Here is a 12,687-nt window from a genome sequence, read left to right on the forward strand (position 1 = left end):
TTATATTTTGTATTTACATAGGAATACTGCAAAATAATGTGTTTCACATAAGTTAAGATGCATACGTGTTTAACTTGCTACATTTCTCAGTTGATATTCTCCTTGTCATTATTTTTGTGTATTTTGTCCCCCAAAAAAGGCAATTTAAAGCATGTGTCCTTTTTCAGCAGCTTCAGTGTACAAATATTTTGCTCCTGGGTACCTTATCCCATTATAAAAGATAAGGTTAGAAACAGCCCTAACATATCCACTCAAATCAAGGAAGCAGCTGAAGAGAAAAAAAATCAAAGATATGATGAGACAAGAAGAAACTCACTCAAAGCAAACCACATTCTGAATCTAGTCAGACCCATCAGACTGGCTCATAAACATTATATTGATATTTGTCTGCCTATTACTAATTTACAAACACAACTGTACACAGAGTTAGCAAAGCGTAAGACCATGGAAATCACTCTGCATACGATCAGGTTGATAGAAGCTTTCCCCAGCCATAATATGCTTGGATTTCAATGTATGCCCTAATGCAAAAGACCTTCCTTTACCTTCTGAAATGAAGCAACTAACATCATGGACGTTCTGTCTCATAATCCTCTATAAATCTCCATCCATCAGCTAGAACGTTTACATTGGTATCTTGATAATATTTTCTTTTGTAAAGAGAATAAACCAAAATTCTGTCCTGCTCCCAAAGGAAAATGAAAGGTGATCTGCATGAATGCCAAAATTCATCCCAGTCTGCCCTCCAGGATAAACTGTCAGGCACATGGGCCTTGGCAAGCAACAAAGAAGATGATTACAAAACATGCACAAAGTCCAAATAGTGGAGGGTGGAATACACATTCTTCATCTGATTTCTTTAACATCAGCAATGGAATACTCGCCAAATAAATAAGTATATTTTCCTCATTTTAATATGATGTTCTTTCTGTCCAAGATAATTATTCCCAATAATGTTTCCTCAGCAATAACCCTACTCATCAGTCTTGACATCCTGTAGCTCTTCCATATAAAAATATAAATGAAAGCATTTTATTGAGGAGCAAATTTCCTGATCTGTACCTGAAAAAGGTGGTGAAGCGTAGTCAAGAGCCACAGACCTGTTCAACTTCATATATCTCCTTTGGACAATCTTCAGACAGAATCAATGGTGTGTTCTCTGTCACTACAACATCATCCTCTATGCGTACACCAATGCCGCGGAATCTTTCGGGGGCACCTGCATCATTCTCAGGGATGTAGATGCCTGGAAATAAAGATGATGATCCGAAAGGTAAGACTTAGATTACAAATTATGAAGCAGGTCTGCAGTATTGCATTCCATGGTTTAAATGGCAAGTCATCTAAGGAAAAGCTGAGCAAGTAGGCATATTATTATTCACTTATTCTAGCTGAAAAACACTCTAAAATTCCAATAGGACAATGTCTCTGTATCTGTGCTAATGGTGAATAGAAGACACTATACATAATACATGATATTGTTCTGGATTTAAGACTCTGAAGTTGCAACAGTTCAATCATAGGAGGCTTCTAAACACAATCTGGTTAGATTTTGTTAAATGACTTTCAGTTAATGTGCTTTGCAAACCTCGATAAGCTTCTTGGAGAGGTGTGGCCTTCCACTTACTTGCTCAGCCCTTGCCATTCATTGTTTATAAGAAAGGGCTGAAGTGGAGGAAAGATGTACAGGTATTTTTAAAAATTTACTGTATTTATATCCCACCTTTCTCCCCAAAGAGGAGCGTACATCAAAGCCGCTTACATCATTCTCCTCTCCTGTTTTATCCCTGTGAGGTAGGTTAGGCTGAGAGTGCATGACTGGCCCAAGGTCACCCAGCAAGCTTCCATGGCAGAGTGGGGATTTGAACCTAGGTCTCCCAGATTCTAGTCCTGCACTCTAACCAGTACATCATATTGGCTCTCTCCAGGTAAATCCTGTAGGTGGATCAATACCTCCTTTAAAAGGAAGGGGTTTTAGGGAGGTTTGGCCTCTATTGAAGAAACCTTCCTTAGAACCTGAAGATCTAAATAATTATGGGCTAAGTCATGGGCACTCCAGGAAGGGCAAGATGGAGGGGCTCTCCTTCCCCAGCCTCCTTGGCTATAACTTGCCCCGAAACAATAGCTCATGCACGCTCACACACACACTGGGTAGCTTTTTCCACCTGTCACTTTGAGATCTAAGGTAGAGTATGACAGGCCCATTTCTGCCTCCCTCTGTCATACACACACATCTCATTCCATTAAAAACGATGACTGGCTCACTTAAGAATTGGCATATACAAAACCCAGTCCTTTTACACACAAGCAATCCAGGGATGACGCAGGCTTTCTTAAGACAATGGTTTACTTTTATTTGAGAAAAATAGTAAGAAGGGAAGGTGAATGCAATTGCTTAACTGGGGAGAAAAAATAGTAAGAAGGGAAGGTGAATGCAATTGCTTAACTGGGGAGAAATAAAGAAAGCAGGGAAGGATTTCATACACACGGGAGAACGCAAAACAGATAAAACAACACCGAAAACTAATGCAGACTGACTAAACTGATGCCCAGTTAAATGGCTTCCAGTTCAGAGATCCTGAGCCATGTCAACCTGACATGGGCCTATCCTGCAAGGGACTCTTCCTGCCTTCCTCGGTTCTGGGAAAGGCAAATGTAACCCTCAATGCAGGGTTTTTATCATTTTTTCTATCCCTTGCATTTTCTATTCTTTCAAGTTGGTGCTAAGCCAATTGTTTCCTTTTTGAAAGAGAAACCCTGTCCTGCCTTCTGGGGCTTTGTGATTTGCTGTCCTGATCCCACTTTTACTAGAGATTACTGCCAGATTTTGGAGTTTAATTAAACAGGGAATCATGGGGACCAGGATGGGACTTATAACAGGCAAATATCCCGCTTTTTATTTATGTACAAAATTTATACCTGCCTTTCTGTCCTCATCAAGGCCACCAAGGCAGCTCACAAAAATAAACAAAATAAAACAGGTCTTAAAAACCACTAAAACCAAACAAAGACGCATCATTACAACAATTAAAACCAAGAAAAAATACACACATAAAAACATAAACACAATTAAAACATAGGGCAGGAAGGAGGGATCACTGAGGTAATGTCAGATCAAACAAAAAAAAAACCTTTACTCTCTGGTGGAATATGGCAACAGAAGAGGACAGGTGACCCTCTCTGGGGCAACAGTTCCTGAATGTTCATGCTATTACTGAATAGGCCCTCTCCTGGGTTGCCCACCACCTAATCTCAGAAGGTGGGGGCATCTGAAGCAGATCCTAAGAAAATGACCATGTCAGATGGGTAGGTTTATAAGGAAGAAGGTGGTCCTTCAGGTATGCTGGTCCCAAGCCATACAGAACTGTAAAGGTCTTCAACATTATTGAAGCCATACAGAACTTTAAAGGTCTTCAACATACTGTCAGTTCTGATGTAAGGTTATCTACCTGACTGCTGTCCCTACTGTGCAAACCTTATAATTACTACTGCAGTTTAATCTTAACAGTGACCCACACAGGTTGTCCACCTTCCAGTACCTGGTCCCTTTCTATTTCTACAATACTGGACACAGGACACTTTGCAACAACTTTTAGACTGGCATGGATTTGCTACAAGGGTAGTACAATTATCATAAGTGTATTTTTAATGTTAAAAAAATCAGCTGTTCTGTCTTTTCTGACTCTAGTTAAGAAGAACAGTTCACCAAGATTAGCCTGTGCTAATCTTCAACCCTAAGGGAAATATAGAAAAAGAGGGAGAAAGTTTATGCAGGCTTACATGGGGGAGGCAAGAAAAAATAGTTTTGTCCCACCGATGCCCAGTACTGGTGCAATACGAGAACACAACCTTCTGTGCTACACCAGTTGGGGCAAGGTGAAAGTAGATGGCATAGATACCTAGGGTACTGTGGGATGGATTAAATGGCTCACACATCACCTCACAGTAGTCCATACCTTTGCACAGAAGCTTGTCTACACTTTGAGGAGTATATATGAATACTTAGAGAACCATTACCAGACAGCAAAGAAAATTAAGACAAGATAGTATGCAAATATTTTAAAGGATGTGGGGTTGCATGTTCATGATCTTAATCATATGCCTACATGTTAATCTATGTATTCTTATGTAGCTTCTGTAAGGATTCCGGTGCTAGCCAGGAAAAGTACAGGACTGCCTCTTGACAGTTCATTAGTGTAGCTGAAGAAATAGCAGACTGATTACTCTTTAATTGCAAACAAGTGCCAATTTTAGACTTATAACCTTGTTTTAAGCATTTAATGAGAGTTATCAAGATGTATTGCAGCCCACCTGTTGCTTACCTTTGGGGATCAATTGGTTTAGTAAAGGACAATTCCTGTTAGTTAGCAATATTTATTTCTGTTCCTGTCACCTTCTCTACAAAAAAGTGTAGTATAACAAGGCTAATCAGGTTTCTTGGTAAGCATAATCTTGGTAAGCATAATCATGTTCTATATCTATACTTCTATATCTTACATAGTATTCTGCAAATCAGCTAAAAACCTAATTTGCCTTAATAACAGAAAAAGTGTAATGACTATGTATTTAGCGAAGTTTGAGAACCGTTAGGAGACCTGATTTTTATTGCATGCAGGATTTTTTTATGTGTAGAATTAAATAGCACTCATTTAAACTTATCAAGTTGTTGCCTAATAAAAAGAATTATGCTTTATTTTAAATAAAACCATTAACCAAAAGAAGTCTTCTGTTTGTTCTGCTGGCAAAAGATCAGACATCGAGAACCCAGATATTTCATTGTGCCGCTAGAGATAAGTCTCGCTCAGAGAGTTTGTCTGGTACAGACCTAATAATTGGGGATTTTGAAGCTGTGTAAGCTAATGAGAAAAACTCTCCCAGAACTGAGTGGTACAGATCTCTAGATTGTGTGCAAATTAGATAATTCATCACAATGTCAGAAAGAAGATAGAGAGCAATAACTGTGCCCATAGAAATGTGCAGGCAAAGTGTTCAAACCACAGAGGAATGGTTTCTTGATTATACAAAAGGAAGGATTTTCCAAAGATTTGGTTCATACTTTTGCCTGTTAACAAGGTATCATGTGGAAATAAACTTTCCACTGGCCGCTTGTCTTCCCCCTGAAAAAACTGTGCCTCAAGATCTTTAAGTATTTGAAGGGCTGTCAGAGGAGGGCAGGGAGCTGTTCCTGTTGGCAGCAGAGGATAGGACTCGCAATAATGGGTTTAAATTGCAGGCAGAAAGGTACCAGCTGGATATTAGGGAAAAATTTTTTTACAGTAAGAGTTGTTCAACAGTAGAATCAGCTACCTAGGGAGGTGGTGAGGTCCCCCTCAGTGGCAATCTTTAAGCAGAGGCTGGAAAAACACTTGCTAGGGATGCTCTAGGCTGGGACTGCATTAAGCAGGGGGTTGGACTAGATGGCCTGTATGGCCCCTTCCATGATTCTATCCTTCCATCTCTTGCCTTGCTGCATACTTCAGCCTAGGAGAGATGCTCCACTGCTTCTCACCCTCACAGAAGTGCAGTGTGTCTCTATGTTTTGTAGCAAGAACAAAGATGCTGAGCCAGAACAGGAATTTCTTTATTCTCACTGACAGAAATCAGCCAGATGTCGGACTGCCACGAGGATGAGTATAGCTACCCGTAACTGCTATTGGGACTGGCAGTCTCTACAGCCATTGTGAGACTTCTTTTGATGTGATGTCTTGCTGAGAGCCAAACATGTGAACTGTGCACACACCTGATATTAAATGCATGGCTGGTATTCAGAGTCTCACCAGAGCAGAGGCTTCCTTGTCTGAGTTTCTCATTAAGCACATCAAGGATTTTCTTCTGATAGAAGAATACATATCTAAGCTACTGAATCATGGTTATTCAGGAATGGAAAAAGACTGTGGAATCTTTTTCTCTGGAGACTGTAACGAAATCACTGGGCCTACTTTAAACTATGGTTGAAAAGAGATAGTGTATGTGAAGCGCTCTAAGCATTTGGTTAAAAGCACAAAGTATTACTATGGCTGCAGTCCATAAACACTGAAATCTTACTCTCATGCTAGTGTCTAATGTTTTACCAGATATTACCTACATTTCTACCATTTCACTGCAGTCAAAAAAGCTTAGAAACCTACTTTAAAAAACAAAAAAAATATAGGCCGGTAACTAAAAAAAATAACACATTTGGCAATTACATGGCACACATATCATGATTGAAAATATTTATATACTTTGTTCTAGCATAGTTACTATTGTGTCCTTTTACCTGGCTCAATGGTGATCACCATGCCTGGCTGGAGGGGGATCGAGCGGGATATGTCAGGTGTGTCATGAACATCCATTCCTAGATAATGTCCTACATGGTGTGGGCAGTATTTTCGAACAGCCTAAAGGCAAGACAAACTCATTACCAAATCAAGCAAGTGCAGATGTCAGTCCAGGATGGTCAATAGCGCTGAATTTGATACTGGAAACGTACATTAGCATAGTTGAGATGCAATGATGTACCTTGATTTGAATGAACCTGGGAGATCCTTCAGTTCACACACTCCCCTCCTAAAGCATGACTTAAATACTTCCAGAGTTGCAACCATATTATTCATCATTAGATTTGAACCACAAATTGTTCCCTCCAAAATGTGAAAAATGAAGTTCAATGTAGGTAAGTGATGCATATTAGAACAAAGGGTATTGCTGTGGAAGTTGTTTAAGGTTAAAAGGCTGGCTGTGGGCAAGAAAAAGTTTGCCTCCCAACACCTGTGATAGAAGAGTATCATTGTCCAGCATAGGTTGCAAGTTGTTAATGATGTGTTGAAGCTGAGTTTGAGCTGAGAGCTGTTTGTGACCACCAGTGGTCTGTTGTTGTGTCATCTTGTAGCAGGTTATTCCTTGGTAACATTCTGGCTTTGTTGATCTGTTTCCTTACTACACCAGGTGGGCATTGCAATTCCAAGAATATCTGTTGTAGATCCTGCAGGTGAAAATCTCTGTCTGAGAGATCAGAACAGATGTGGATGTAGCTTAGCGCTTGGCTGTAGACAATGGATCGTTCAGTGTGTTTAGGATGGTGACTGGAGGAATGTAGATATGCTTGAAAATCAATAGGTTTCTGGTACATGGTGGTTTTTATGCTTCTATTATGTATTTGTACAGTGGTGTCTAGAAACTATATTTCTTGTATGGGTTGGTTCATGGTCAGGTTGAAGTTGGTGGGGTGGAAGCTGCTGAAAGCCTGGTGAAATTTCTCCACTGTTTCTTTCCCATGGTTTGCTACAAAACTGGAAGTGTTTAATTACCAAACCACATGAAGGAAGGGGGGATTCTGCTCGTGAGTTGACATAACAGTGAACCATGGTTTGTCTACAGCTAAATCACACTATTTGAAAAAGAGGAAACAATTTCAACTGAATTTTGCGGGCATGTGGACACAATGGTTTACTGTGACTTGTAATATGTTCAGTTGCCAAAAAAAAAAAAGTTCCTGACATGAAACATGGTGAAACAACTAAGTTTTCTGCTCCGTTTGGGCAATCCAAAGTCTGATCCTGCTAATAATTTAGTCCCTCAAGAAAGAAGATCAAAAATTGTGAGACTTAAAAACACAAAAACTGGGATTCTTTTCATTTGCCTGATAGTTTCAATTTATCTCTGCATCCATTTGGGAAGAAGAGGATAGGAGACCTATTAATGCCATATTATGATAAAAAAAAACCTTGGGGACCTCCATGGGTAACAGGCTTAAGACAAACAAAGGAAGTACCACTTTTGCAATATATAAACGTATGGAATTTGTGGATTTTGAAGGTGTTTGACATGGCAAGTAGCTCAACAGTTTAAAAACAATTCAATAAATACGTCAGTGACTCATACCTGGGATAACTAAAAGCCCAGCCTCCATTTCAAGACCTTCATCCTATCCTGCTAAATGCATGCTTACTTGCTACACTTATGAATCTCTCAGAGGCAGCCACTGGACCACGATGTGCAGAGATCTGATGGATCACTTGCATGAATCAGTGTGGCAATTCTTTTTCCCAAGATTCAAAGATCTAATTCACACAATAACCTCTTGAAAAGGGATTTGTGTGGGCTCAAGCTTACTGTCTTCTTCCACTAACCAGCATAAGTGGTGGTGGTGGTGGTGATCAATCCTAGCACCTACCTTCTCCCATACGAGGATGCAAGTGCACACAGACTCCTTTCCTCCTTGAACAGACCAGTGCTCCAAAGATCATCTCCTCCCTGTAAACCCTGTGTTGGCTCGAGGAATGACAGCCGCCACTCACAATGTAAGCAGAGAGAACAACCTTTGTGGGGTGAATATAAGGAGAATGCAGGAGCTGTGGCTCACACGTGACCCTGGTCTCCCTCTGTGAGATTAGGATGAAGAGGTCAATAGGCAGTTCCGCCTCCTCTATTAGTAATCATTTTCTCTTTCTAGGAGCCAATACAGACCTCAGTGGGTTGGATTCTATGCATACCCTTATTTGGGGGGGGTGTCATGTATCCATCAACTCTATCTGTAGCTCATAAGTCACACAAATTTAATGATTTTTTCCCCTCTTGCATATATGGCTGGAGTGCTGTTGCTAACTTACATTAGTAATTGTGAGCACTGAACCAAAGGGGTAGCTATTCCAAATTAATCAATCCAAATTAATCAGTTATCAATACATGTTGATATATGCCCTTGGAACATGGGGGCTTAGGGGACAAAATTCCAGGAGCCCTAGGTACCATGGGGCCCTGTGGAGCTGTCCAAGTCATGTGGTTAACTTTCATATGGCACCTGAGTTGGATCTGGGTGATGTGAGGCAGGTGCCCAGAGGGGATATTTGTCTGGGGGCCCTGCCTTGGAATGCCTCCATGGAAGCAGGGAAGCATTCTTGGTGGCACTAACAGCACACATGATTTTCCCCCCAGGCTTCCCCTCTTTTGCTTTGAGAATGCTTTGCACATTTCATTGTCAGGCATTGGAATAAAGGACAGGGAGGTCAAATTTTGAGCCTCATTTCTCTGTGACACATATACTCTTCTGCCTCCATTGGTAGATGTGTGCACATACACACATGCAGGTAACCTTCCTCTATCCTGCTAATCTCACAGGAAAGTAAACTTGCTTCTTATGCTAGCTACAGCCATCTGTTCAATTTCTCTACAGCTGGGAACACCACCACTTATCCCTTGATGTCTGATAAGGGAATAGCCACCATGTTCAAAGCAGCATCTAGACTGTCCAGCCCGTTCTCCATACAAGGATAAGTGACTTATAACAGTGATCCCAACTGGACGAGGTCTCAACTCTGGCATAAAAGTCAATTCCGGTTTGCATTTGCCAACTAAAACAGAATTTGAAGCTATCCTTACAGATCACTGGCTTGTTTTCATTTACAAAGGGCAGATTTGTCCAGATCCAAATCTTAGGATCATATGGTTCTTTGAATACGGTCTCCTTCATTGGCAACAACATTTATCCCAACACGGAAATGAAATTTAACTTTAAAATGCCTGCTATAGTGGTGCAAAGCCTGACACCCCCCCCCCCCCATAATTCCAGGGACTGGTTATAATAAAGTGGAAATAATCCGGACTGCAGTATTATTTGAAATTCCACCTGCCAAATAAAAGATATCACACCTGTTCCATTCAGCAATACAAACAAACAGATCCCAAATGATGAGAACAAAATCCCCCCTCCCCACAAAACCCTCTCAAAACTACCACACAAGGAAGCATTTCACTACTGACCGTCTGGCAAGTTCTGTTTAAGGATTTAACTGACAAGTCCCTCCCCTCCTATTCTCCACCCCACTAAACTGATACTTCTCTTAAAACAGCTGCATGCCTAAGTGATCTGCCATCTGCTGAGTGAAAGAGGTACTGCCGCCAGCCCTTGGTTTTTACAGGACACATTTCCCATGAATCTGCAACCATGTTTAAAAGCCCGTGGACAACCATACAGGTACAGCTAGGGCTGGCATTTCACAGGTGGAACGGTCTGCTTTCCTGTCCCTATGTACTATTTCTTTCTCTGAAGGATATAAAGAAGCTGACCAAGTAGCTAAAAAGATGCCAAGTACCTTGAAGAGGTGGTTCTCGGTAGTGCTCTTCTGTATGATCCCCAGATCTTTCAGCTTTTGTCCGATCAGGGTTAGCATGAAACTGTATATGTTCTCTAGGCTCACACCCGGAGAGCAAAGTCTCAGGCAGGATTTCTGCACTTCTAGTACAGCCTGGTACAGCTCTGCCTGGGCCCCCGTGAACCTGAGAATGCAAGATAAGTGCAAATCACCACATTTGAGCAGAAAGGAAAGCCACCCATTAAAGGGTCCTTTCTGGTCCTTTTGGCTTCATTCCACTTTGGGATGCAAGTGCAGGATCATACATTTGAGTTCTCCCACCATGCCAAAAACATTCTGTGCATGAACAAATTAGTATGTTAGCAAAAAGGCTAGAACACTTTCTCCTGAACTGCCAGTTTCCAAAAACTGGCTTTTTAAAAGGGGAGTATTCAATTAAGTGTCTGCTCCAATTGCATTCTGAAATGGTTCAGTACCATGTGGTACTTCTGAATGTGCAGAATGACTGCATCACCACTGTTCTAAGCCATTCCACACACACTGGAGTGTGTGAAGCAAACCAGGTAATAGAGATTACTAATATAAGCAATTTCACAGTAGTGCTGTCCCAAACAGAGTTACATCCTTCTAAGCACATTGCTGTCAATGGACTAAGAAGGAGTTTTACAGTGCACTCCTAAGGAGAGTTACTCCAGTCTAAGCCCATTGAAATGAACGGGCTTAGACTGGAGTAACTCTCCTTGGGAATGCACGGTTACTCTGCTTAGGATGGCATGATTAGAAAGCCTTGGAAATGCAATGAAACAGAGGAGTGGTAATGGTGAAAAGAGCCATTTTAAAACAAAAGCAAATGAATCATGGATTTACTGAAATTACACTTGGCCTCTCTCCCCCCCCTTTGTCGCCCCACATTAGTGAAGACAGTGCAGTTTCAACAACCTCTTGAAAACAGCACATGGTATTTTCCCAGCTGGAAACAGAGCATACCTGCCGTTGATGGGCCATGTGCGGGTGATGTCACTGACATAACAGGAAGACTCACATCCTCCATCCAGTAAAACCATCTCTCCATCCTGGAGCAAAGAAAAGTGACCAGACAATATAGCTTGACATTCAAGAGTATCACTGAACCCCGGACAGAAAATAAAAAAAATTTTTTTTCAACTTGAATAAATATTGCCTAGTGGGAAAAAGTTATTCAAGCTTTCTCATTGGGATGTAATCCAGGGAGCTTAAAACTAGTTTTCAACGTTAGGACTGCCTTCCCCTCCCCATGACAAAACATGTTTAACAGCTCCTGTCATGTTGGTTCCAGGCGGTAAGAGATGCAACACTGATAATAACTTTTAAGGAACCAATTTCTGCGGCTGTAGGTTTGGGTAGGATTTGGAGTGGCAAAGAACTCTTCCATCTGGCAGACATATTTTAAACTAACTAGACTTTTTGCAATGATTGAGAAGCTAACAATAGCCAACAATCTTCTACTGGAAAATGAATTATATGATGGAAGAGAAAAAAATGTTTTGCATTTAGGCTGCTAGCTACAGGGACTAAAACCTCTGCACCAGTATTAGACTGGTTCTTTCTATGTGGAAAACCTTTTCTGTTCTGCCTAATGAAGAGTTCTATGAAATCAGAAAGTCTTCATACTCTTAAAAAATGAAGTTGGTTCAGTAAAAAAAATAAACTTGTATCTCTTACATGGCAGTCCAAAGCAGACTTGCACCCTACTGAGACCACTAAAGTAAATGGGATCAGAAGGGTGCTTAGGATTGTACAGTATGTAATAGCAACTTTCACACACAATTTTCATACACAATTTTCAACTGGAACTAGAAAAACAGAAATGTCCTTTTAGCAGAATGTTAAAAGACTTCTGTCATAGAAGCTGCATTTAAACACCATGAACAAATCCATCCTGGTTCATTCTTAGGTTTGTGCAATTCAGTCCTGCCATATATGACATCTAAATGTAGTGTCCATGCAAATAAATGCTCCTTAGCATTATAACATTGCCTCCATACACTGACATGAGAAATTAATAAGATTGCTTATTAGAAGAAGTTGGTTTTTATATGCCGATTTTTTCTACCTTTTAAGGAGAATCAAACCTGCTTACAATCTCCTTCCCTTCCTCTCCCCACAACAGACACCTTGTGAGGCTGAGACAGCTTGAAGGGAATTGTGATTAGCACAAGGTCACCCAGCTGGCTTCATGTGGAGCAGTGAGGAAACCAACCCAGTTCATCAGATTAGAGTCCGCAACTCATGTGGAGGAGTGGGGAATCAAACCCGGTTCTCCAGATTAGAGTCCACCACGCTTAACCACTACACCACATTGGCTGATTTCACTTATTATGCAGCCTATTTGCGCTCACATTAGTGGTTCAGGTGGGATCCTATTTTTGTGGGAGCAGCTTAAAACGGCAGGGCATTTGTAGCATAAAGCCCAATTTTCAGAGCTAAGTGAATAACAATGTCCAAATTAACATGTTCACAAAAACTTTTAAAATGTTTTGCTGTTGCTGGAATGTAACAAAAACAATCTTTTTGAGGTCCCACTTTCTGCCCAGGTCGCTAGACACCTGTTTCAACCATAGCATTTCTAATCTGT

The 12,687-nt window shown here is 40.9% G+C and overlaps 1 protein-coding gene across 1 annotated transcript in view; it reads right to left on the reverse strand.

Annotated features, from left to right (window-relative positions):
• Positions 1 to 1,048: 1,048 nt before the first annotated feature.
• The window catches only part of XPNPEP3 (X-prolyl aminopeptidase 3), a 29,478-nt gene continuing 17,839 nt past the window's right edge, over positions 1,049 to 12,687 (reverse strand). The window contains exons 7-10 of the mRNA XM_056846790.1: positions 11,061 to 11,146; positions 10,074 to 10,257; positions 6,260 to 6,380; positions 1,049 to 1,246 (exon numbers count right to left, since the gene is read on the reverse strand). Of these exons, the coding sequence (XP_056702768.1) occupies positions 1,086 to 1,246; positions 6,260 to 6,380; positions 10,074 to 10,257; positions 11,061 to 11,146 (552 nt within the window). The 3' untranslated portion in view covers positions 1,049 to 1,085. The remainder of the gene's footprint in view (positions 1,247 to 6,259; positions 6,381 to 10,073; positions 10,258 to 11,060; positions 11,147 to 12,687) is intronic.

The sequence above is a fragment of the Euleptes europaea genome, chromosome 3 (genome assembly GCF_029931775.1).
Source record: "Euleptes europaea isolate rEulEur1 chromosome 3, rEulEur1.hap1, whole genome shotgun sequence".
In the NCBI taxonomy this organism is placed as follows: Eukaryota; Metazoa; Chordata; class Lepidosauria; order Squamata; family Sphaerodactylidae; genus Euleptes; species Euleptes europaea.